Here is a 24159-nt window from a genome sequence, read left to right on the forward strand (position 1 = left end):
GCCTGACTCCTACCAAGTCCCGGATGACCAAGAGGAAGGCACCCGGAGGATTCTAAGAAGAGCAGTAACTTGATCTTGGCTTTACGACATACATAGCCGCCGGCGACTGCACACGATAAAGTCCGGCCTGGGTACAAAAACTGACGTGGAGCCATAAACATGATTTATGTTAACGGGTTATGGGCGGTTGTGGCACACAACATGGCGTCTTGCTGCAGAACAAGGTGTAACAGATTCCTCTCAGAGTTAGCTACCAGCTCCTACCTAAAATACAGAACACGCTGAACCCAACCTAAAAATATATTCTTCCACGAGAACTTGTATTTTACCCATCACTTACTTGCGGACTCCTATTTGGATCAGTTAGGTCACGTCCACAAAACTTAAAACTTCACGCAAATTAGTGCAAGAACACAAAGCCAAGTGCCATGTATTAATACACGCACCATTAATCATAACACAATACACTTACTGACTTATCTGTGTGCTGATTTAACAAGCAACTGACCAATTACAGTCATCACGAGTACAACAGCATACACTACACAAAAACAAGCAACAAAAGACTAACGTTGTTTAATAAAGTTTACATTGGGACGCATTTTTCTAAAGATTACTAAAGATTAACAAAGTTCATTAGTAGCAAAGGCACATCTAGCAGGAAAGAAACACGAAGAGAAACTTTAAAAGAAAAAGAAAAACTACGTAACTTCCGGGCACGAACATGAATGTCAACTGTTTCAAGGGCAGGAGACAAAATTTAGTGCCGCTATAAATATTAATGAGAAAGGACGAGTTTAAGTTGGATCGCTTCATACTCAATGTCTGATGATTTAAGTGTTCTAGTTCATTAGCATAATATAGAGAACATAATAAAAAAATCGACTGTAGCTACAAGCTGCAAATTTTCTCTGTTTGCGTTCAAGTTTATTAGAGTCAGCAGCTAGTTCCACGAGACGCAGACAAATTCGAGCCAAAATGTAACCACGGGGAACAGCGTGAGAAAAACGCGACAGCTCGAAACCCAGCAATTTCATAACACATTTTCATCTTTCTATCGTCCTCTTTTACCCGTAGTGTCGAGGTTTTTATTCATTTTGGCAATGGTAGGACTCCTTGGATGAGTGATCAGCCGGACGCAAGGCCTCTACCTATACAAACACAGAAATACGCGGACAAACATCCATGCCTTGAGTGGGACTCGAACCCACGGTCCCAGCGGCCAGGCGCAATTTCATAATACGTGTAAGAAAAGAATTAACAAGACTGTCTAAGATCTGGAATACAGAAGAATTACAGAGTACAATAGCGACTCACGGCCTTGCTTTAACTCAGACGGCAAGACTCTGACATATAACCCCAGAGACCCGAGTTCAAACACGGATAACTTCATGTCAGATTCGTGATGGGCAATGCAGCACTGGAGACGGACTCTCTACGATAGTTTCAATAAAGACTGAAACGAGGGAAAGTACCAGTAAGTAGTCAGAGCCAGGCAACTCAAGTTATTTTTTTTATTTCGTGTTCTGTCTGACGACAGGTCCATATGAACAGGATCCTTCCATCCTTTTCTCGGACTGGGACCTGTTCATATACGTTCTTGGCAGATGATCCAGAAGTGGTTTGCCATTGCCTTCTTCTGTGTGTGAATGGAGTAATTGTTGGGATGCCACGGAGGAAAACTCCGTGTTGACTAGACCACGGCCTTGCCCAACACAAGTTATAAATTCGGGCACCGCCGGGAATCGAACCCGAGACCCCAGGATTACAAGGCCAGCGTTCTAACCGCTAGACCACCTCATCTTATTATTATTTAGTGTTCTGTCTGACGACAGGTCCATATGAACAGGATCCTTCCATCCTTTTCTCGGACTGGGACCTGTTCATATACGTTCTTGGCAGATGATCCAGAAGTGGTTTGCCATTGCCTTCTTCTGTGTGTGAATGGAGTAATTGTTGGGATGCCACGGAGGAAAACTCCGTGTTGCCTAGACCACGGCCTTGCCCAACACAAGTTATAAATTCGGGCACCGCCGGGAATCGAACCCGAGAGCCCAGGATTACAAGGCCAGCGTTCTAACCGCTAGACCACCGTGGCGGTGCAACTCAAGTACATGCCACAAACCACTTAGCTGGTTTATTTGTACTACTCAACGACGGTACGAGGTAAACTGGTAGTAACGTCCCAGAAGACCTACACCGACATCTTTACCAGACTGAGCCTCAAACTTCGTATAGTAATATTAAGGATAATAATACAAAATGGTTACAAGAGTAACAACACAATTTCACGCATCGCTGAATTTTGTACAATAGATTTCTTCAGAAGATTATTAAGACGAAGCAGCCAAATATTTTGCAATGAGCACAGCACAAAGTCTCGCGTTGGCGATCCAACACGAAGCCAGGCTGTAGGACGAGGATTACCTTGCACGCAGCCCACATCAACAAACTACAGGGTGAACACAAATGATATGACCGGTTTCACACATTTATTTAACAAAACCAAAACAGAATACAGAAATTAAACTTACACCATTTGAAGGATAAATTCAAAACGGTAAGCGGGGAAAATGACGTACCACCAGCGATGGCCACCAAGAGAGCAGATGTTGACGTGGCAGTAAAATAGCGATTCAGCCCGAGAATGAATCATGCCTTGATGATGGACGCAGAACGTACCTCTGAAACTTTTGGCAAACTTCTACCAGACTACACGGCGCTATCGTAAGACAGCGATCTTCCAACATCAAATCTATTAAGCCATGTAAACTGTTCTGGCACAAGAAGGAGGGGTTGGACAAGTGACACGAAACGGCTCTCAAGAATACCTACATACAAACGAAGACTGCCAAACAGTTGATTCACAGGCACTCATGTGTGCCGTGATATCTGTACGCACATTTACATCGGATTATATTGTCCTAAGGAGAATGTATGTTCCCGAGGGAGAGGTAGTAAGGACCTTCGTAATCTGTCATTCATTATTCATAAAATACTACTGGGGTAATCAAATGAAGAAGGATGAACTGGGTGGGGCATGCAGCACGTATGGATAAAATGAAAGACATGTTTTATTTTTATTTTATTTGTAGTGTTCTGTCTGACGACAGGTCCATATGAACAGGATCCTTCCATCCTTTTCTCGGACTGGGACCTGTTCTTATACGTTCTTGGCAGATGATCCAGAAGTGGTTTGCCATTTCCTTCTTCTGTGTGTGAATGGAGTAATTGTTGGGATGCCCCCGGAGGAAACTCCGTGTTGCCTAGACCACGGCCTTGCCCAACACAAGTTATAAATTCGGGCACCGCCGGGAATCGAACCCGAGACCCCAGGATTACAAGGCCAGCCTTCTAACCGATAGACCACCGTGGTACGGTGAGAGACATGTACAGAATTTTAATAGGAGAATCTGGGGAAAAGGGGCCACTTGGGAGACATCGAAGTAAACAAGATAATTTTAAAATTTATCTTAAAGAAAATGTCTGAGGGTATACAGTAGATTCATCTGACTCAGGATACAGTCCAGTGACTGGTTATTGTGGTTACAGTAATTAATTATGGGGTACCGAAAAAATATGTGGCGAATTTCCTGACAATATGAGCGAATATCAGCTTATAAAGGACTCTGCTACATGGAATCAGTATTTCAACAAACTTTGTACTTTTAAAATTACGTGTTCTGGAAATCCTGTTCGAAACTCCATCTACTGTTAATCTCTTCAACGTCTGTCGAAAATCTTTTCGTAATCCACTGCTTGTAGACTGAACTCTTGCAGCTTTTCAAAAACCCGATCCACTGTAAATACACATTCTATAGGACTACAGCGGTGGCTTTTTCCGAAAAATTATATCCTCAACGTTTCTGCTAATTTTACTAATTCGCGGGTTCAGTATTTTCCTGTAAGCTGTTTGACAAGAACTGAATAATTCCTCGATAATCCGGCAGGTCACTGTCTCTTCCCTGCTTTACAAACAAGCACAAAATATAGCTATCCTCCATTCCTCAGTTATACAACCGGTTTTCCTAAAAGCACCTATTAAATGAAATGCTCTATTCGTGTAAAACCGCTTTAGATCAGTTCAATATTTATTCCAACACACCTGAAGTTTTCTTAATTTTATACGCTTTCAAGCCTACCAATACCTCTTGAAGAAAGTCTTCAGTGAGGTTCTTTCTGAAGGTAATTTGTGCTCGGAACTGCACGTTTCTATTGGATTAGAGGGCGTTCCTTAGTCATGCAACGTTATGCTCGGATGGCCATGAACGCTACCCATGCAGGCGCCCAAACAGGGTTCTCAAAGGTCGAATCCTCTGAGGTCATGGATATATGTGTGAGGTGTTTCTCATTATGTTTCGCCATTGCAACTGCAACCGACAGTCCACTGAGTTGGGCAGCTGTTAACTGACGTCAGGAAAACTAATCATCCAGCGTCATGAAGCAGAACCCTTGAGAATCTAGAAGTCGATCAGATGGTCAAGTTATTCCATCACTAGTTCATATCCTGAACCAGATAAATCCAGTCCACGCCCTATTTCTTTAATATACATTTTAATATTACCATCATATCTATGCCAAAGTCTCTCATGTGATTTGTCGACTTAAACTGTGCATCATTTTAACTTTCCCACATATGGCAGAAAAACTTCTATTCCGTAATATTCATTTAGATATTGGTAGACATCTGTGGCAATGTCCGAATTCTATCTCATTCATGGCTCTAATTTTGACACTTTTATATCCCTTCAACCAGAAATACTCAATATTACCTTACATCTCATTTACTCCCACAACCCTCGCCAATTAACAGAACAGCCTCATTACTCTGACATTGATTAATACTTTCATTAACTCACAACTGCATAATCAGACGTTAAATCGTACAGCTTACAAACGTAGTAATGGATTATACTAGCTCAGAATTGTGGCCAATAGCGAGATTGTTTGAATACGTTAATGAACGCATTCCCCAAAAGACAGTGTATTATACAGGGTGATTCAAAAAGGACTTTACAACTTTGAAAGTGTATAGAAATTTATTCAGAAGGCTTACAGAAACGGTTGAGGTGGCATTTTGTAGCAAAACAAATCAAGTTTTACCTCAAACAGTCATTTTGGTTCGATGTGATTGCCATTGGTGATACTGCAGACATCCCACTTGAAATCAATTTCTTTCCAAACACGATCCAGCATATCCGGTGTCACTTCTGCAACTGCGGCGGTGATTCGAGCTTTGAGCTCAGTGAGATTGGCAGGTAAGGGTGGAACATACACACGATCTTTAATGAAACCCCTTAAGAAAAAAATCGAGGTGTCGAATCTGGAGAACGAGGTGGCCATGCTATCGACCCTGTTCGACCAATCCACCGACCTGGGAAACGGTTATTGAGGAAATCCCGGACTTCTGTGAGGTAGTGAGGTGGTGCGCCGTCTTGCTGGAAGTGAATGCGTCCTTTTTGGTCATCTTCGTCTAACTGTGGTATGAGAAAATTTTCGAGCCATTTTCAAATGCACTGCCGCTTGCGCTCGCGGTGACGGAATTCGGTACTACAGCACAACGTGAGTCAAACTTGATTTGTTTTGCTACAAAATGACACCTCAACCGATTCTGTAAGCCTTCTGAATAAATTTCTATACACTTTCAAAGTTGTAAAGTCCTTTTTGAATCACCTGGTAGACCCAGAACAGTTAAGATCAACCGGACGTCCGAGGCTTCGTTGGGATTGACTTAGGTTCCATAATGCCAAATCAGTATTCGTCTCCCTTCTTCCTCACATGAAGGGCATATAGCGAGCCTCCAAAACGTTGTAGACGTAATTTAAACTATAAAAAACAATGTCCAGCGTCCCGAACCTTAGAACTACACAGCGTATGAAAGCCAGGGGTATTCGAATTCAGAGAATGGCCCAGAACCTGTCAGCTTCCCCCGTCTTCCGAAGAAACTATCTGATGAGTCATCAGTTCAGGACACAAATACTGATTGTACCCGGTCGGAGCAGATGGATACATGAGTCGCTGTGCCAGCTATCATGTTGTTCCTGTTCCCTCGTGGCACGGAGCCAACAGAGGTGAACTACCAGCGCTGACGTCTTCAGCGAGACCTTTGCTGGCTTATCAACCTTATACAGTGTCGAGCAAGGTGGCTGGCCTACGTAATATTACAGAGAACAAAATTTGATACTGTGAGATTTCTGGTTCTCACAGTAGCGAATATGAAGGTAACTGCATTCTGGGATATTGCGCCGTGCGGTGTGGTAGTTTAACGACGTTTCGAAAGTGCTTGCTGCCTCCATTATGAGATCGATCACCTTGCTATTATCGGCCGCAAGCACTTTCGAAACGTCGGTAAACTTCTGTCAGACTACACGGGGTAATATCCCGGAAGACAGTCATCTTAAACATGAAACGCAATGGTGAAATATGTGGATTAACATTCGACTGAAACACGGTATAACCTCACTGTTCGGTACTAGATCATGCCCACCTGCGTAAGTAACTTATGAAGGGCGTACGATACTTTTCAACGACTACAACAAACGTGTTCCTGTGCGATGTTTTTCTCAGAGACCAGCTGGAGTGCAAGAACCAGAACATCACCCCCACGAAGTTTATGGCCCACTAAATATTTTATCTATGACATAATCTTCATCGTAATGCATGATTCAGCAACTTAATTTATAAAGAAGCGTGTAACATTAGGAACCTGCGTGTCTCGTAAGGAATGTGCCCATACCACAGCAATCATCGTGACGTAGCTGGCACGCCGAAGCTCGGCAGTTTTCATCAGTTTCTGCTTCGAGGACCGTTAAAAAAACCAGTGGCTATAAACCGGCAGTCATCTATGAGCTCAATTAAGCACCGCTTGATGAAGAGGGGAGGGGCACTGAAGGTACAGATCCATGAATTAACCTTGGCACTAGTGCAGACGGTCAGCTCCACGAACAGAAGTCAAAAATTGTGTCTTTACGACAGCGACTCAAAACCTTGCCCGCGTATTACGAACTGACCTTCCACTAATGAATTTACTTATTTCATGCTCTTCGTGTGAGGAACATATGCAGACTATAACGCAACGTTGGAGCGAGAGGAGATTAGATTAATGACAACTCTTCAAAACCCACCATCAAATTAAGGTACAATTTGGCTGCACGCGACAGAGACATGCGACCGAGACAGGCGACAGAGTTACGAGACCGAGACTGGTCGCTTCCTGTCTGCTCTCTGTACAATCGTATGAAGTACAATTACGAGCGCGAGACAAAGACAGGCGACAGAGACAAAGCACAGGAGACCGCTCTCGGACCAGTAGTGTCTCGCGACGGGCTCAGGCAGCACGTGTGTTGTTGAGTAAAATAATGGCAGAAATTAAATTTACTGGTGACCAAGATGAGCAATTGGTAGAATTCGTAGCAGAAAACCGACCACTGACCACCGACAGAAAGATCCTTCTTCGCGTCTGGTTTTGAATATTGAACTCATAGGTTTTCTTTGTTTCTTTCGCAACAAATAACACAGCAACACATCATCTTCTTCGATTAACCTTTTTAGAAGCATTTTTGTACTCATTTTTACAGAATATGTGCACGTAAGTCTCAACAAAACAAAGAAAACAAACACTTTGCCGCATGTCTCGGTCGTCACCTCAAAAGTGTGTGGCGACAAGCTGCGATGTGTCCGTCTCCCGTCTCTGTCGCCTGCCTCGGTCGCTTGTCTCTGTCGCGTGCAGCCAAATTGTACCTTTAAATTGTATATATGACGCACAGGCGACAGAAATCTGCATACTTAATCGCTTATGTACGCATGCATGTGTGAGAGACACGTAGGTAGGGAAACATTTTTAAAAGAATTCCTCCGAGAGAAACTTGCAGTTAGTGTCAGAGGTCACATGACCCCAACTCACATCTAACATCTCTCGTAATGTAAAAAGCTACACCGTAAATCATCCTGATGTGACATCTTTCCTTCCACATAGTTCCTGGTACTTTTAGCGAGGATAAGCACAGCGCTCGTCCATTGTACCATCATTTTATATCGCGTGAGATCTGAGGTTCTCACAGCGACGTTCTTCTGGGTTGTGACGCAGTGCAGACCCGAAGACAGATACCGACGTTTCAAAGGAACATTCTGTCATACTTAGGGGTAAGTCCTAGTATACGCTATGCATCAAATCATGCCAGACGTTAGCATTCACTACTGATGATTTGCATTAAATAATACAGCGCGCTCTACAGAACCGTTACGCTGCACATGTACTTCCTAACTTGTTTGCATTAGTTATATTTATGTATTCTAGATGGTAAGTCTTGTACAAGTAAAATTTATTTCGTAAAATTCGACGATACGAGGAGACTCGGTAGTGCCATACCAGTCGCACGTAAATCTCGACTCAAGGACAAGGTTATCTGTTATGCGGACAAAAATGACATGATCTCTGTGTGACGGTCGCCCTAAGAAGAGCGGCCGCCTTTTGTGTTCTTGCTAGGGGCCGCGGTCGACCTTTGTTATCGGAAAAAGTAAGAATGTCATCGAACTCGAGTCGACAGGACTACTTCAGGACACAAAACGAGCCTGAGTAAAATCAGCGATGCTCCAAGATGCACTCAAAAAGTAACAGATCGATTCAGAAAACTCTACTCAACAGATTCCTTCTTGGGAAGCTGACAGTCGCTCAATTGGTCAAGAATTCCACGCCTTTTTCTAGAATCCCAACGTTCAAAATCCTGCTAACACCCAGCCAGACGACGTCAACTAAGCAATATAAATTTAGTCCGCAATCTATTTTATAAAAAAGAAAAACAATTATAATATTTTCCTTCCACCTACGCCTAGGTTTTCCATTTAAATAATGTATATATTTTGTTAATTTGTTGCGTATTTTGGAAGGGTAATAATTTCCCACGCCAGATAGCGCATTAGCGTCGAAGCCAGCTGGCAAGGGGCGGTCTTTCAGGATTTAGGGGTTGGGCGTGGAGCTAACAACACATCGTAAACACTAGCACACCACGAAGGTCACCAAGGGCCGAGGACACGGGTGGAATGTTCGGCTAATACATGGTACCAACGCCAGTAACCACGTACCAAATTTCATAGCATCACAAGACCAAAATTGGACCACATCAAAATAAATATTGGTTATCCATGGAAGGAAGTTAAGACATGCGCTGAATTAAGCCGGGTAGAGTCCAATGACGGGATTTTGTGAATATTGGAATGAAAGTTCTGATTCCCTCTTCGAGTAGTTATGAACTTTCGACGAAAATGCCACACCACGAAGTCGGTCGGTCTACAAGTTTTTACTCATGCTAACGAGTGACTGCGTGAATTTCAGTCTCTCAACAGACCCTGCTTTTTGTTAAGAGCAGGTGCTACTGACCGTGGGAACCACAACACTGCACTCCAGCGTCGTCGTGTTTGCAATCCGTCTACCGCGGAAGATCCGGTCTGCGAAATGACTGAATGATCAAACGTCGCGGTACAACAACTACGACCCCTGTTTCATATTCGGGAGGATCCTCGTTCAAATCTCAGCACGGGGCACGATATTCGAACTTATGATCATCGAGTTATTCCTCCGTACCTTCACAATTCATCGCAATTGTCCTACTATTATTCGACGTCATATAGGAGGTGCGATCGGAAAGTTTTCAGACTGTGTCAATAGCGGGCGAACCGGATGTAGTACGAGCTTCTGCCGCTAGGGGGTGCTGCCTACATTCATAGTGAATCAGTGTGCCAGCCGGCATCATCGAATTACCATTTGTTTCTTAGTTACGGGCGTTTCGGTAGTGCATTACACCGACCCTCCTGCGATTTCGGAATGGCGTGTGCATCAAATTTTGCCAAAGACTCGCCAAAACGGCTACGGAAACCTATGAAATGCTAAAGCAAGCATTTGGGGGTCGTCAATGGGTCGTGTACAAACTTTTGTGTGGCATTCACGTTTTAAAAATGGCCGAACCTCTGTCGATGATGACGAGCGTTCTGGACGACCATCTTCGAGCACAACGCCCAAAAATGTTACGAAGATTCGGCAGGCCATTCACGAAGATCGACGTCGTACCATCAACGACTTGTGCGACTTTGTTGGGATAGGCTATGGGACCTGTCAGCTGATTCTAAAGGAAGAACTCTCTCAGTCTCTCACTTTCTCGTCAGTCTCTCACTTTCTGTTGTTGTGTTCAGACGTGTTTGTGGTGAGCTCCTGTATAAGGGTTGAAAATGGGTTGTTACCTGGAAGATTACCGGGCGAGAGTGGGTAGCTGGGCAGGTAGATGCTTGTGGCGTGGATTGCCTAGGCATGGTGACGCTAACCATACTACTGGTCACTGCTTGGGGTTGACGATGTTGAATTCCTTGGTTATAGCTGTATTACTGGTAATCGGAGGAGTAGAAAGAAATCCCGGTCCTGTTGCGGAAGGGGATAGTTCTGTGAAACTTTTATGTACTGGCTGCGGCAGGAACCTAAGATCCGGAATCCAATGTGAGTCATGTGGACGCTGGTTCCATTATAGTTGTGGGAATGTGAAGTCTCAAGCAGCTGAAAGGGAGAACTGGAGCTGTGGTAAGTGCAGGGCTGCAAGTGTTCGAATGCTTCAGGATCAGCTAAATAACGCGCTGCGGCAAATTGATGAACTGAGGATGAGAAACAATGAACTTGAAGAAAAGTTGCGAATGGCGGGAGCTGGGAAAAAGGTTATAGTGCCCGAAAAGCGAAAGGCTGCAACGTGCATGGTCCTGGGAGACTCAATTGTGCGCAATGTTGGAGGAGAGCACACAGTAATGACGGTGGAGTGTTTTCCGGGTATTAGAACGGAGCAGTTGCACAGAAGAATAGAAGGGACGGATCTAGGCAGTCCAGAAACTGTTATTATTCACGTGGGTACAAATGACCTAAGATCGACGAGAAATTTGGACTTGGTAATGGGAGAGGTGTACTCGCTGGTGACTACAGTAAAGAATAAATGTCGGAACTGCAACCTTGTCCTCAGTGGAGTGCTAAGGCGTAGAGATGTGTCATGGCGGCGTATTGGTGCTCTAAATGAGAGATTAGACTGGGTTGCAAACGTCCTTGGAATTACATTTGTTGATCCGAACAGCTGGATACAGGAAGGGGATTTTGCTGGGGATGGACTGCATCTGAATGGACGGGGAAGGAGACGATTAGGACAACTGTACGCTAGAGTTAGTGGACTTGATGGTGGAGGAGCAGCACGAAGGAAGACGTGACACGTTTGGGTGGACGGCACTCACAGAACGAGGACAACCAGGGAAACGCGGCATTCATCAACTGGAGAACAGAAGGCTTTGCATGAAATAAGGGGAACAGAGACGAGTAAATTGGTGAGTAGGGAAATAGAAGCTAGGGCAGGGGCAGAAACTTTAACTTCGGTAGCAGCATATAGGGTTGAAGGCAAGTCGTTAGTGGTGCTGCAGGTTAACTGTAGGAGTATCTATAATAAAGCCTTAGAGCTTTGGAATTTAGTTGACACGTATAACCCCGATATTGTTATAGGCACGGAGTCTTGGCTTAAAGAAGATATTAGCAATGCTGAAGTTTTTAGGACAGATTTTACAACTTTCAGGAGAGATAGGTCTGCCCGTGGTGGTGGGGTTTTCATATGTGTTAAACATTTCATTGCCTGTACGGAGTTATGGGTAGATGAGGATTTTGAGATGATTGCGGTAGAAGTGAAAGGAATAGATACAAAATATTCGTGGGAAATTATAGGAATATACAGAGCTCCTAACGAGGACATGCAAGTTTTTGAACGATTGGCAGCACGAACTAGTCATTTAGGAAATTCTACGAAGCGTAGTATCATTGGGGGTGATTTAAATTTGCCCTACGCAGATTGGAAGGGAAACGTGGAAGGTACTAGCAGAAATCAGGCATTTATAAATAGACTGGTATGGGAAAATGGGTACAAGCAGGTAGTCGATAGGCCAACCCGAGGGGATGCATTGCTGGATGTTTACCTGGTCCGGCCTGAAAGTTCGCTCACCTCTTGCAGCATTGTGCAGGGGATCAGTGACCACAGTGGGGTAATATTAGAAGTGGAATGGGAAGAAAAAATCCGTGAACCGCAGGTAGAAAGATTAGTCCCCATGTTCCATAAAACAAATGTTTTAGGATTACAAAGCTTTCTTCGGGAAAAGTTTAAATTATGGGCTGGAAATGGTAGTAGCGTGGAAGAGATATGGGAAAGCTATAAGGATATAGTCTTCGAGGGTATCGATCGTTTTGTACCTCAAAGAATCCTGAGTAAAAATCCGGATCCGGAATATTATACCAAGGAAGTGAAACGTCTGAAGGTAAAGGTGAGGAGGGTTTATAATAAGAGAAATTCTGGAGGGCAGTACCAAGCGGAGCTGAAACGGTTATCCAAGGAGTTGCTGATAGTAAAAAAGAAGGCTCAGGAGACATTCTTAACTTCGGTCTTGCAAAGAGAGGGGAGAAGCTGGACAGAGTTTTACAAATATGTTAAAAGACGTAAGGGTAATAGAGAAACTATTCCGGCAATCAAGGGCGTTAAAGGAAACCTCATCACAGATCAAACAGAAAAGGCCAACTCCCTTAACGCTTATTATGCGTCGGTATTCAGTTGCGAACGGATAATTTCGCTAAATAACCAGCTAATCCAATCAACAGATTCAGATAAAACGTTTACCATTAGTATCAATATCATAAGGAAACGGATAGCAGCAATCGGGAAAAATAAATCCGTCGGATCAGATGGCATCCCCGGGGAAATTTTAAAGTTAGGTGGGGAAGCAATGATTCCATACCTTGCGCGTCTGCTGGAGGTAACGATGAACAACAATTCTATCCCAGGGGACTGGAAGAAAGCTATAGTGGTCCCTATTTATAAAGGGGGAGATCGATCGGTAGTTGGGAACTATAGACCGGTCAGTTTAACCTCGGTGGTTTGCAAGCAAATGGAGCACGTTATAGCAGGGTATCTAAGGCAAGTCTGGGAAAGGAGTGAGTGGTTATATGAGGGTCAACATGGGTTTAGACCAGGGTACTCATGCGAAAGTCAAGTAGTCACGGTTTGTCAAGATGTTGCTGATTCATTGGACGAGGGAATCAGGACTGATGCGGTTATAATAGATTTCTCAAAGGCATTCGATTTAGTCCCACACGATAGGCTGATTACAAAAATTGCTGCAACCGGTGTGGACTTGAGGGTAGTGTTATGGGTAAAGGAATTTCTCTTAGGACGTTCGCAAAGAGTAAGAGTGGAAGGACAGCTATCTCATGAAGTCAGGGTAACGTCAGGGGTGCCGCAAGGGAGCGTATTAGGTCCCTTGCTATTCCTAGCTTATGTTAATGATATTTGGAAAAACATTGATTCAAATATACGGCTTTTCGCTGATGATTGTATAGTATACAGGAAAATAATGGATAGTAGTGACATTGATAAGTTACAGACAGATATGAATAGATTATGGGAATGGGCGGTAGAAAATGAAATGAAGATAAATCCAGGTAAAAGTAAAGCAGTCAGCTTCAATAGAGCTAGGGTGAAGGATAAGCTGAGTTACTTTTTTGGGGATCAATTAATTCCAGAGGCAAATAGCTTTAAGTACTTAGGAATACTTATTCGCAGTGATCTGAGCTGGGCAGATCATGTGAATTATACACTAATTAAAGCATGGAAGGCTCTCCATTTCGTAATGCGTATACTAAAAAAGGGAAATAACAATACGAAACGTTTAGCTTATACGTCGCTAGTGAGACCGATACTTGAATATGGAACTGTGTGTTGGGACCCTTACAGGGAAGGACAGGTAAGAGCACTAAATCGGGTGCAGAAGAGAGCGGCTAAATTTGCTAATTTCACGAACGAATCTGGTTGGGAAACATTGGCACAGCGTAGATTGATAGCCCGAATGTGCGCCCTTTTCAAAGCATACACGGGGGGCCGGGCTTGGAAAATGATAGAGGATAGATTATTAAAGCCATGCTACCTGGGCAGGGACGATCATACTCGGAAAATTAGGACTAGGAAACAAAGAACGGATGTAGGCAAATATTCCTTTGTAAATAGGACCATAAGAAGCTGGAACCAATTACCTCCAGGCGTGCTAGAGTCTTTCCCCTGTAAATTAGGCACCTTTAGAAAGAGGGTCAGAAAAGTAGTTACAAGCTAAGGGTTATTAAGTTGGGAATAAATGGTGATAAGTGAAGTGAAGTGTCTTAGTCTCCAAGTGATGAAGGGCTGTAGTTCTTTGGGATAAAATTTTCATGTACTGAGAGCGGACTTTATATTCCACTCTTAAGTATTGTGATTAATTAGTGGATGTGTGTTTTTTTATTGTGTCAGATGTTTTATTTTGAGTGTGGTATGTTGTATTGTTGTGTCTCATTGTATTGTTGTGTGAGTGCATCAGTTCATGACGTTTGTAATACATTACAGTTATTGTCTTATGTCTAGGTGGTATTAAGTTCTTTTTTTTAAGTTAAGTACTTGAGGTTGGATGGTTTTGTAATTTATGAGTTGGTTGATTTTGAGTGGGATGTGTTGTTTTTGTTGTGTCCTTTTTTATTGTTTTGTTCTGTCTCTGTGTTGATGTATCTCATTGTATGTTGTGTCTTATGGTTTTTGTTGTGTCCTTTGTTTATTGTTTTGTTGTGTCTCATTGTGTTGATGTATCCCATTGTTTGTGTGTCATATTGTTTTTGTTGTGTCCTTTTGTTTATTGTTTTGTTCTGTCTCTGTGTTGATGTATCTCATTGTTTATTGTGTCTTATTGTTTTTGTTGTGTCCTTTGTTTATTGTTTTCTTGTGTCTCATTGTGTTGATGTATCCCATTGTTTGGGTGTCATATTGTTTTTGTTGTGTCCTTTTGTTTATTGTTTTGTTCTGTCTCTGTGTTGATGTATCTCATTGTTTATTGTGTCTTATTGTTTTTGTTGTGTCCTTTTGTTTATTGTTTTGTTCTGTCTCATTGTGTTGATGTATCTCATTGTTCTGTTCTGTCTCATTGTTTTGTATGTTATTGTAGGACACTGCCACCGGGTATAAACCCATTTGCAGTCAATAATAAATAATAATAATAATAATAATAATAACTCCACATGCGACGCATCCTGTCTGAGGACCAGAAGCAGAATCGACTTCTCGTTTGTCAGGAGCTCAAAGATCTTGCAAGAACCGACCCCAACTTCCTTTCTAAGCTCCGTGTGACTTCTTCCTCTTCCCAAAGATGAAAATCCAGCTAAATGGAAGGAGATTTGAGACGATAGAAGAGATTCAGGCAGAATCGCAGATGGTGCTTGACAGGCTGACAAAGAAAGATTTCCAGGGATGCTTCCAGGCTTGGCAGCGGCGCTGGGATCGTTGTGTTCACTCCCAGGGGAAGTACTTCGAGGGTGATGGATGAATTTAGTACCTGAGATAATTGTACGGGTTTTTATAGGCGCAGTCTAGAAACTTTCCGATCGCACCTCGTACTTTACGAAATTTTCTAAAGCGTAGGAAAATAAACTAATGAGGAAATAAAGAACAGTGAATTCGATCGAAGATTTTACCGAGTTTAAACGCATTTTTTCTCCCGTGTTTCCGTTGTGGGAAATAGAGAGAGATGAACACGAAGGACCTGAGGTGAGAACCACGAACACTTCGTCTGACTTCTACATTCGTGTTTCGTAGTTCACGTAAATAGCACATACATATACGTATATATGTAAATATACAGATGCGGCCAGTTCGCCACTGAAATACCGACGTCATGTGTCGCTGGTAGAGGAAGGGGAGACAGACCGGATGCAGTCCAGGTACAAAGATCGAGACCTTAGAGGAAGCAGATGGGAGTTCCACAGGACAAAAGATTCACCCTAGTCCGATTGACTCAAATACGATTCTATTGTTCCAGATTCTGGTGACCAGAAGTTGATCAACTACAGTCCGCAGATCAGGAGAAAATCCCTGCTAGGAATTCGTTATACGCGCATGCGCAAGATTTCGCGGTGAGTGACGACCCATCCTAAAAGCATTCGTTCCACAACCACTGAACGAACAACAGACGACAGTCTTTCACGTGTTCTAATGTGTACAGCTTTAAGATTACCTCACAGCGGCACAGCGATTTAATCTAGAATATTATCGCAACACCCACAGAACACAGAACAGGAGAAAATTCCTGCTAGGAATTCGATATACGCGCATGCGCAAGATTTCGCGGTGAGTGACGACCCATCCTAAAAGCATTCGTCCCACAACCACTGAACGAACAACAGACGACAATCTTTCACGTGTTCTAATGGGCACAGCTTTAAGATTACCTCACAGCGGCACAGCGATTTAATCTAGAATATTATCGCAACACCCACAGAACACAGAGCAGGAGAAAATTCCTGCTAGGAATTCGATATACGCGCATGTGCAAGATTTCGCGGTGAGTGACGACCCATCCTAAAAGCATTCGTTCCACAACCACTGAACGAACAACAGACGACAGTCTTTCACGTGTTCTAATGGGTACAGCTTTAGGATTACCTCACAGCGGCACAGTTATTTAATCTAGAATATTATCGCAACACCCACAGAACACATTAGAGGTGCACTCACTACACGCTACTCTTAACTGCTTGATGTTTTCAGTCTGTGTAGTAGCGTAAAACTCTGACGTATCACACTTCCCACCAATAGCAGCCGTCTAGTCCAGCTGATAAGTAACATTCCCCCCGCACCGACCAGAAACGACTTCCCTCAGCAGAGTTTTTCTCGTGATCTGTGGACAGTACCTTGACTAGAATGCACTGCTCTGATTCCCACTGCCCTTACATCTTAAAAAATATAAATAACTTCGAGTACGGTCTGCTTCATTGCGTAATATGCAGCTTAATAAATTATCCCCTTCACTGATTATTAGGATAATAAAATCAAGGATTCTAAAATGGGCGGGGCCATGGAACATATATGTTACTTATGACAGGTAAGAGTAATTCAGTGTCTTGTTTCTTGTAGTGCGGAGGCGTTCGTGTGTCAGTTAAGCGGTCAAATCACAAAGAGGAATTCCAGAAGCAATTTCGTTTCATTAGCTCACTATTATTAGAAACAAAACCAGAGAAAAATGGCGGCGCATTTGGTAACTTCATTTTGGTCAGTCAGGCTATAATTCACAAGACTATTAAACTATAATAAACGGTTCGTTATTTCAGTACAGAGGACTTCAGAAAAACCAGATCGCTTTCGAAAGAACTTCGTAAAACTGCAAGTACAATTTGCAGTTCGGCGTAAATTAAGACCAAAGGCACCAGGTCAGATTGCCAGGAACCCGATGCAGAATAGCCGAGCGAGGAGTTTCGTTTTGTCTCTCTGCCCTTCCAGATAAAACCGAAACAGTCCGTAAAACAGGCCACGACTACATTCTACGTCGCCGCAGCGCCGTCATTCAAGGTCATATGTCCATTTCGCACTTCAGTCGTTAAATAAACTACACACAAACAGGTAACTACACCTCCACGAGATTTTAACAAGTTCAGAAATCCTGCTCAGTTCTTTTTAAAATGTTGCCTCGGCGATAACAAAAAGTCAGGCTTCCTTTGCACCAGGGTGGCACCTGACATTTCAGCTGACGTGATCGTGGGTGATATGTTGACAGGGCACTGAGAGGAGCGCGGCGTTTCCTGTCTTAATGGAGAAGTCATCCGGTAGGAGACGAGACGTGTTCTCCCGTGCCGTAACCTAACTTAGTGCAAGCACCCCAGTCTACAGCAAAAACACCAGGAAAAGACGAGCTTCCCTAGCTTTCTGGAGGACCCCTTTAAAGCAAAATTATTTTCTGTTAGGTATTAAAAGTAATCAAATAATATACAACCTTACGAAACTTTCGATTTAGCTTTGACCTTGAAAATAAAATCATCGTATTATGACTTATTATACAACGCTACTGAAATTATTTAATTTGTCGTTAAGCGAGAAGTGTTAATCAAGAAGGGCGATTCGCTTTTTTAAGAATAAAGACACCAGAGACCGACCTCTGACCTCAATGTATGGTAGAGCGGGCGGAGAAATGTATTTCCACTACTGGTTTCAGTTGCAGAAAGTAAACAATGCAATGTGCCGATACAAGATTATCCCGGAAGGGATAAGCTGCCTGCTGCCAACACGTTCTCATACCTTCATCTTTATCTGCACAAAGAAGACATCACTCGACGTGGCCCCACGCTGACTACATGACACGTGGGTCGAAGAAAATAGCACCGTAGTAAAGGCAATAGACGTGCACGTGCAGGGGTGTAGATAGACAATATCGAAGTTCGGAATTTCCACTGCGATTTGCCACGTCAAACAATTTTTAAAGCTGACCTGCCACAGGTTGTGAAACATTGAAATGCATGCATCAAGACTTTTACTCTGTGATAAAATCTTCTCGGGCGACCAGCTCCATCAATTCGGGGCAAAAGTCCAGCGTTTAAGACACGCTTTCTGTCTTCATTATCAGGAGAGGACGTGACGACTGACCGCAGACACCGGTTGGACGTTTGCTTCGGATTGGCGGAGCTGGTTGCCCGAGAAGATTTTATCATATTAAGTCGCAGCGAAAGTAAGGCTTACTTTGTCTGGAAGCCGTCGAATTCTTCCTGTTGCTCACTGATTGAGGCCTCGAGGTCGAGGTATGACCCATAGTCGCCATCCCTGTACAGCTGAAGAGCAGTGTCGTCCAGCTGGAACAAAGACAGACCGATGAGCCACACGGGCACAAGAGAGCGGCGTTTCTTCGCAGTGAATGTTCGCTCGCGACTTAATAAACGACTGTCTCCGATTCCCATTAACACTCGGATCTCTACGCGGAAAAAAAACAATAATAAATGCAACCTTGGGCATGGATTCATGTCGTAAGGCACAGAGAGAAAGTCAGGCATCAACCCTTAACAACAGAGGGTAAGGAGGCGAGGAACCTGTTTGTGAAGTCGAATACTAATGGCTCTCGAGGTGGACTCACGTTTCCGACAATCTGCGGGATATTCTCCTCCTCTTTTGCTAAAATTACGAACAAATAGTGGTCACGTCGTTACGGCGATGTAGATACAAGAGGTGTGTCGCGAAGCAAAGCTCCATTATGCTAATACAAAAGTATCCGCAGGCCATAGGTCGCTTAGCAAAATTCTTTCATGTAGCAGTTCCAAGAAATACCAGAAACATCCGCCCGTATGGGTTTTAAGATACGCGGCTTTTTCCTTTATAGGATTATGCAGCCACTGCGGCAATCCTGATCATCGATTTGGAAAATTAAACCTACGACGACTACGCGGGGTAATTAATCATTACGGAGGCAATCAGTTCAACTGTTTAGCATTTAACGATTCCAAAATACACAACACACAAAAGTTACGGCCAAAGTTTAAGTTTCCTGATAGGATGAATGTGTTGAAAGATTATGAGCTTCATGTAACGTAGTATTTATAAATACACACCAAAATTAAACGCGCACGAAAATGTTCTATACATACCACGATGCCAAATCTGCCCGAGTAACACGCTAGTGTTAGCTGGTGATCATTTGCTGTTGAGGGAATTTGGGTCTTACGAGAAAATATACTTGTCTACATGTGTTTATTACTTTAGATTTTACCATCATTATTGGTGTAATTTTCTAATTTAATTTAAATTCTAATAGTATTCTAGGTTATTTAAAATGCGAGTGGACAAGGAGTCGCAACTTATTCTTTGGTGCATCTTCTTCCAACTCTTTTCAAATGCCCTTTTTTATTTTCTCCTTTGTTTCATTATTTTCTCCTTACATTTTGGTCTATTTTACTTCGCTCTCCTGTTCCTTTCGTTGCCTTTCTCATCTTCTAATTTGTGTCGAATATTTTTTTGACAGAAATGCGCACGACATATCAGGAACGCGGTGCATTCATATGGCACCGGGTTCACTCACAGTTGCTACGGTGTGACAAACGACGTCGTCCTGATCCGTTGAACTCTGCGCTGCTAAAGGGCAGCAGCTCGGATGACAGTCAACAGGCAGTTCTGCGTGTTACTGACGGAATGTGACCCCGAGACCTGTAAGTGACATGACCTAAAAATTGTGAGAGAAAGCGTAGCCCGCTTGGCACAGGATGCTCATAGAATCTCACGCCCGCTGCCTAATCCCGCTTCCCGCAATCTTCCCCCGAATCAATCAATAATTTAAGGACAATGTCGTACAACGGAGCAACACGATACTGATCCCGTATCTTCTCGTGACACAAAATAAAGTGACAGGTTTAAAGATTGTTTAACTATTGCGTTTAGATTTCTGACGTTAATTTATTTGAAGGTATTACCCCAGAAGCAACTGAGGAAATCCACCTAAGATGGCAATTTGGCCGTAATTCTAAAGCGTGATCAGCCGAATAACAGACGAAATATGTAACAACACTTTATACACGATAGCAAATATTTCACATAAACAGCCGAATAAAAGTTACAAGTTCAACGTCTTACTGAGTCTAATATCATTCTAGATAAATGTCGAAAGTTAAATTAAAACCCACAAACCACTACATTCAGAACTCAACAAGAATTTCGCTGATGGCTCTACATTCGCCCCCCCACCCCCACCCACCCAAGCACCCAGGCTGATGTTATTTACCCTACACTAACACTTATAACATAAATTAAAGTCACAGGCACAACGACCGTCTAATATTTAAGACGTGAAAAACGCATTTTAGAGTTTAATGCCACGAAGCCGGCAGCTAGCGGTTCTTAACTCCAGGATTAAAATAAATGAGAAGGCAGCTGAAGCCATCGCTGGCAAAGTTCAAGACACGGACCAACTTCCTTTCCTGTTTTCCACTTCTCTCCGTGAGATTAGCACGACTGCATACCATCAACTCGCATCAGTGGGCCATAGTACAATTGCACTTCTCTGCCTGTACCAACTCCAAGACACATGGTTTGCCCATAAGAGTTGGTATTAAACTCTTCAAGATATTCTGTAAGAGAGGAATTTTGGGCCTTATCAATTGTCTATAATTCAATAAAATTACGTTTCGGAAGCTGTATCTTCTTTCGCCTTCATGTCCAAAACGTCCAAAATTTCACTTTTACAAATTATAACGCACAGTCGTCAAAAACCTTCAGACTTAATCTGTTAAAATTATTTTATATTATTAAGAGATCCGAACGTTCATCATCGCCACCAATAACAAACTATCATTACAGACAACAGCATTCATTCAGACTTCAATTTGCATTACAAACTGATCAAGACAGATGTAATGTACAGCCTACGATATATGTTGACGTGTATTCTGACCTATTAGCTTTTAAGGAACAATTATTAAAAAAAAACACTGTACATGAACGTATATACGCCTATCGAAAATGCCATCAAGATTATCATTTGGACGTATTTCACTGTCTGAAAAATTACGTCCAGTTCCTTATATCACAAAATGCAATCCAAGTCTCTACAACTTTAGGTTTGAAAGCTGAAACTAATCTGGGTGACCTTGCCCGTAACACACCTCGTTTGGACGTCGTACCTAGATAACACACTTTTGAAATCATACCGCTACACAATTCACAGTAAATCACTGTATGACATCGGTTCATGGCACTGAAGAGATAACATATAAAAATAAATCAAATTCAAGAATGCGTATGTCCCACTTAACGTGGAACCCTCCACGACAGCACATCGCACCAACAGCAAGCAATCTACCGATAGTCACAAAGTAGAACATAGTCGCCACACGGTAGAAGGTGGGTTCCAAGTTACATGGGACACTTTGTATTAGTTACTATAACAATCTTACGACGGGTAAAAAAGTGAACGACTTCCAAGATTAAAAATCTGAAATCTGAAGTACGCATATCTCGTCTAAGACTGGGATATCTTCCAAAAGCATTCAATCAGAAAAGAGCTGGACGGACGAGATTCTAGTTTTTATGACGGCAGGCAGTTTCGTTCGGTGGTTGACCCCTGATGAGATGTAGCATGAATGACCACAGAAGTAGCAGCAGGCGTACGAATTGAACCATCACTGTTCGATACGAGACGAAGAACCTGAAGGTCATTATATTGTTACAGCAGTTGCGTTCCACGCGCCTCGTACTTGTCCGTCCAGCATACAAAATCCACTCGACAGACAGACAGACAGACGCAAAGAGGGAAACTTGTGATCATCTGTTCTTAAAAGATTCGACTTGCATTCGGAAGAAAAACGGACTGCAGACTGGACGACCGGCGTTAGATCCCCGGTAGGAGCAAATGTTTTCTTTATCTTCTGCGTCCAGATCGACTGTGGGGCTCAACCAACCTCTTGTCTAATGGGTACCACGGAGGAATCTTTTCCCTGGGGGTAAAGAGCGGCCAGAGCGTGGCGCTGACCACTCACCCCATCTAGTGCCGAGGTCAAGAATAAGTAGAAACAATACTTGCTCTCCCCCTAAGCGCTTTCAAGGAGTGTAGTGGGAAGACTTTACTTAATCATTTTATACAATTTAGTGTGCTACCAAGTGAGAAACTTTGAGAAACTTTGGTTTAGCTCGCCTGACAGTCGTATTTACGTTTCCTTTCTACAACAATGAAACAGGTCGGTTCGAAAGCGGCCAGGGTCGCCCTGAATAACGTACTTTTAGGGTTACACAAGAGTGAAACGTCTGATTAGCATCTACTTGAGGGTCTTCTCACCCGCTATCCGCAGATGCTTCGTCAGATACGTAATAAGGATTCACGGTGCGCTCCTTTCCTGTGGCATCTCACTTAACGTAACTCTGTACATCCGCGCATGAAGATTGGGGTATAAACACTAGTCCTTGTGTGTTGGTTCATAACAGAGGCGCGGATTAAGGGTGTAACGCCCCACCGACGACCAACAGTGGCTCACTTACTGAGGCAGGAACTCTGAAACATTCTAACTATGAATTGAATAAAAATTTACTTGGATATTATCCATGGTCTAGTAAATATAAAACGTAAAACGACGTTTCGGAGATGGGACTCTATCTCCGTCTTCAGGGTCCGGAGATAGGGATTAGCTCTATCTAGTGGGCCCAACTGTGTAAGAACCTGAAGACGGAGATAGAGTCCCATCTCCGAAACGTCGTTTCACGTTTTATATTTACTAGACGATGGATAATATCCAAGTAAATTTTTATTCAATTGACTCTTCACCATCGTCAAGAAGTTTTAGATTTGATATTCTAACTTTGAGTTCACCAAAGGTCAAGACAGAACTCAAAACGTCACTTCAGTGTAGTTCCAAGTCATCAATAACCACTCTCACATTTTAAGCTAACCCATAAAAATGATAAGTGTCGTTAAACAAAGTAATAAATTATACACAAGCAAATCCTGTTAGTTTTTGCATGTCCGGTCTGTAAATAGAAGAGGCTGGCGAATGCAATGCCAGGATGTTTCGCCGTTCACGAGCGGCAACTACTCCGACGTTGCAGTAGCGCAGGATGCCTGACCACAGACATTCAGGCGTTCTCTAGTCACAAAGTTCGCTGTTCGTTTAGAGACAACCGTAGTAGTTAGAACAAAGCGTGGGCATCGGGAAGGTTTGTTGTTAACTCGACGGTCGAAGCACCTGACGAGTAAGCAGATCGAGCTTCCGAAGCAAGACAAAGGAAAAGTCCCACAGCACATCAGTTTATGACATGCCTTCTCCAAAAACATTTTACACTGTTTTTTTCCCCTCTCATTGCTTGATATCCCCGTGTAAAATTAACAAGCTTCATCTGAATTCCCTTTCAGCCCTACACAAATCTTGTTCTTCAGAGGTAACGACTGTGAAGACGGAGGGCAAGATGTTTAGGCCACAAGAATTATAACAGCAGAGTGTTTTATAGTCGGGATCAACGGAAACACTACTCCTTTAATTGTGGGAATGTCTTTCTAAATACAAAATAACCCTAGACCTCACCACTTAAAATTCCTTCATAATGTCTCCCCCCCAACAACAACAAACTTTCCTTGCTTCATGAACACAGGGCCGTGTTTCCCACCGCTGGCATACAATTAAATCATTAAATCGTAGGGGTTGCTGGCTGCTTTATCTCCTACACTGCACAAGAAATAGGGTCACCGAGGATGTATAAGAATTTAGAGTCCCTTAAACTTGTTTGTTGTTTGAAGGATTATGTCTGCTTCTATGGTGAACCTACCTTTTGTGAACATAAATAATGAAGAATCAAGCCCTTGCTT

The 24159-nt window shown here is 43.0% G+C and overlaps 2 protein-coding genes across 5 annotated transcripts in view; one reads left to right on the forward strand and one right to left on the reverse strand.

Moving 5' to 3' along the window:
• Fhos (Formin homology 2 domain containing) overlaps nt 1-24159 on the reverse strand; it is a 140840-nt gene that overhangs the window by 40713 nt on the left and 75968 nt on the right. For all 4 annotated transcript variants that reach the window (XR_015534455.1, XM_087346264.1, XM_087346263.1 and 1 more), the window contains one exon: nt 18570-18679. Coding sequence is in view for 3 of the 4 variants with exons in the window: in XM_087346264.1 (XP_087202390.1) it covers nt 18570-18679 (110 nt within the window). In the remaining variant the exon portion in view is untranslated. The remainder of the gene's footprint in view (nt 1-18569; nt 18680-24159) is intronic.
• LOC147874176 (uncharacterized) lies at nt 10809-11229 on the forward strand. The gene has a single exon (XM_087346262.1). It carries the CDS (start codon nt 10924-10926, stop codon nt 11227-11229), a length of 306 nt encoding a protein of 101 aa, XP_087202388.1. The 5' UTR covers nt 10809-10923.

This window comes from Zootermopsis nevadensis, unplaced genomic scaffold (assembly GCF_977971745.1).
Source record: "Zootermopsis nevadensis isolate Lab colony 2312 unplaced genomic scaffold, Znev_1.0 Znev_ptg000010l, whole genome shotgun sequence".
NCBI lineage: Eukaryota > Metazoa > Arthropoda > Insecta > Blattodea > Termopsidae > Zootermopsis > Zootermopsis nevadensis.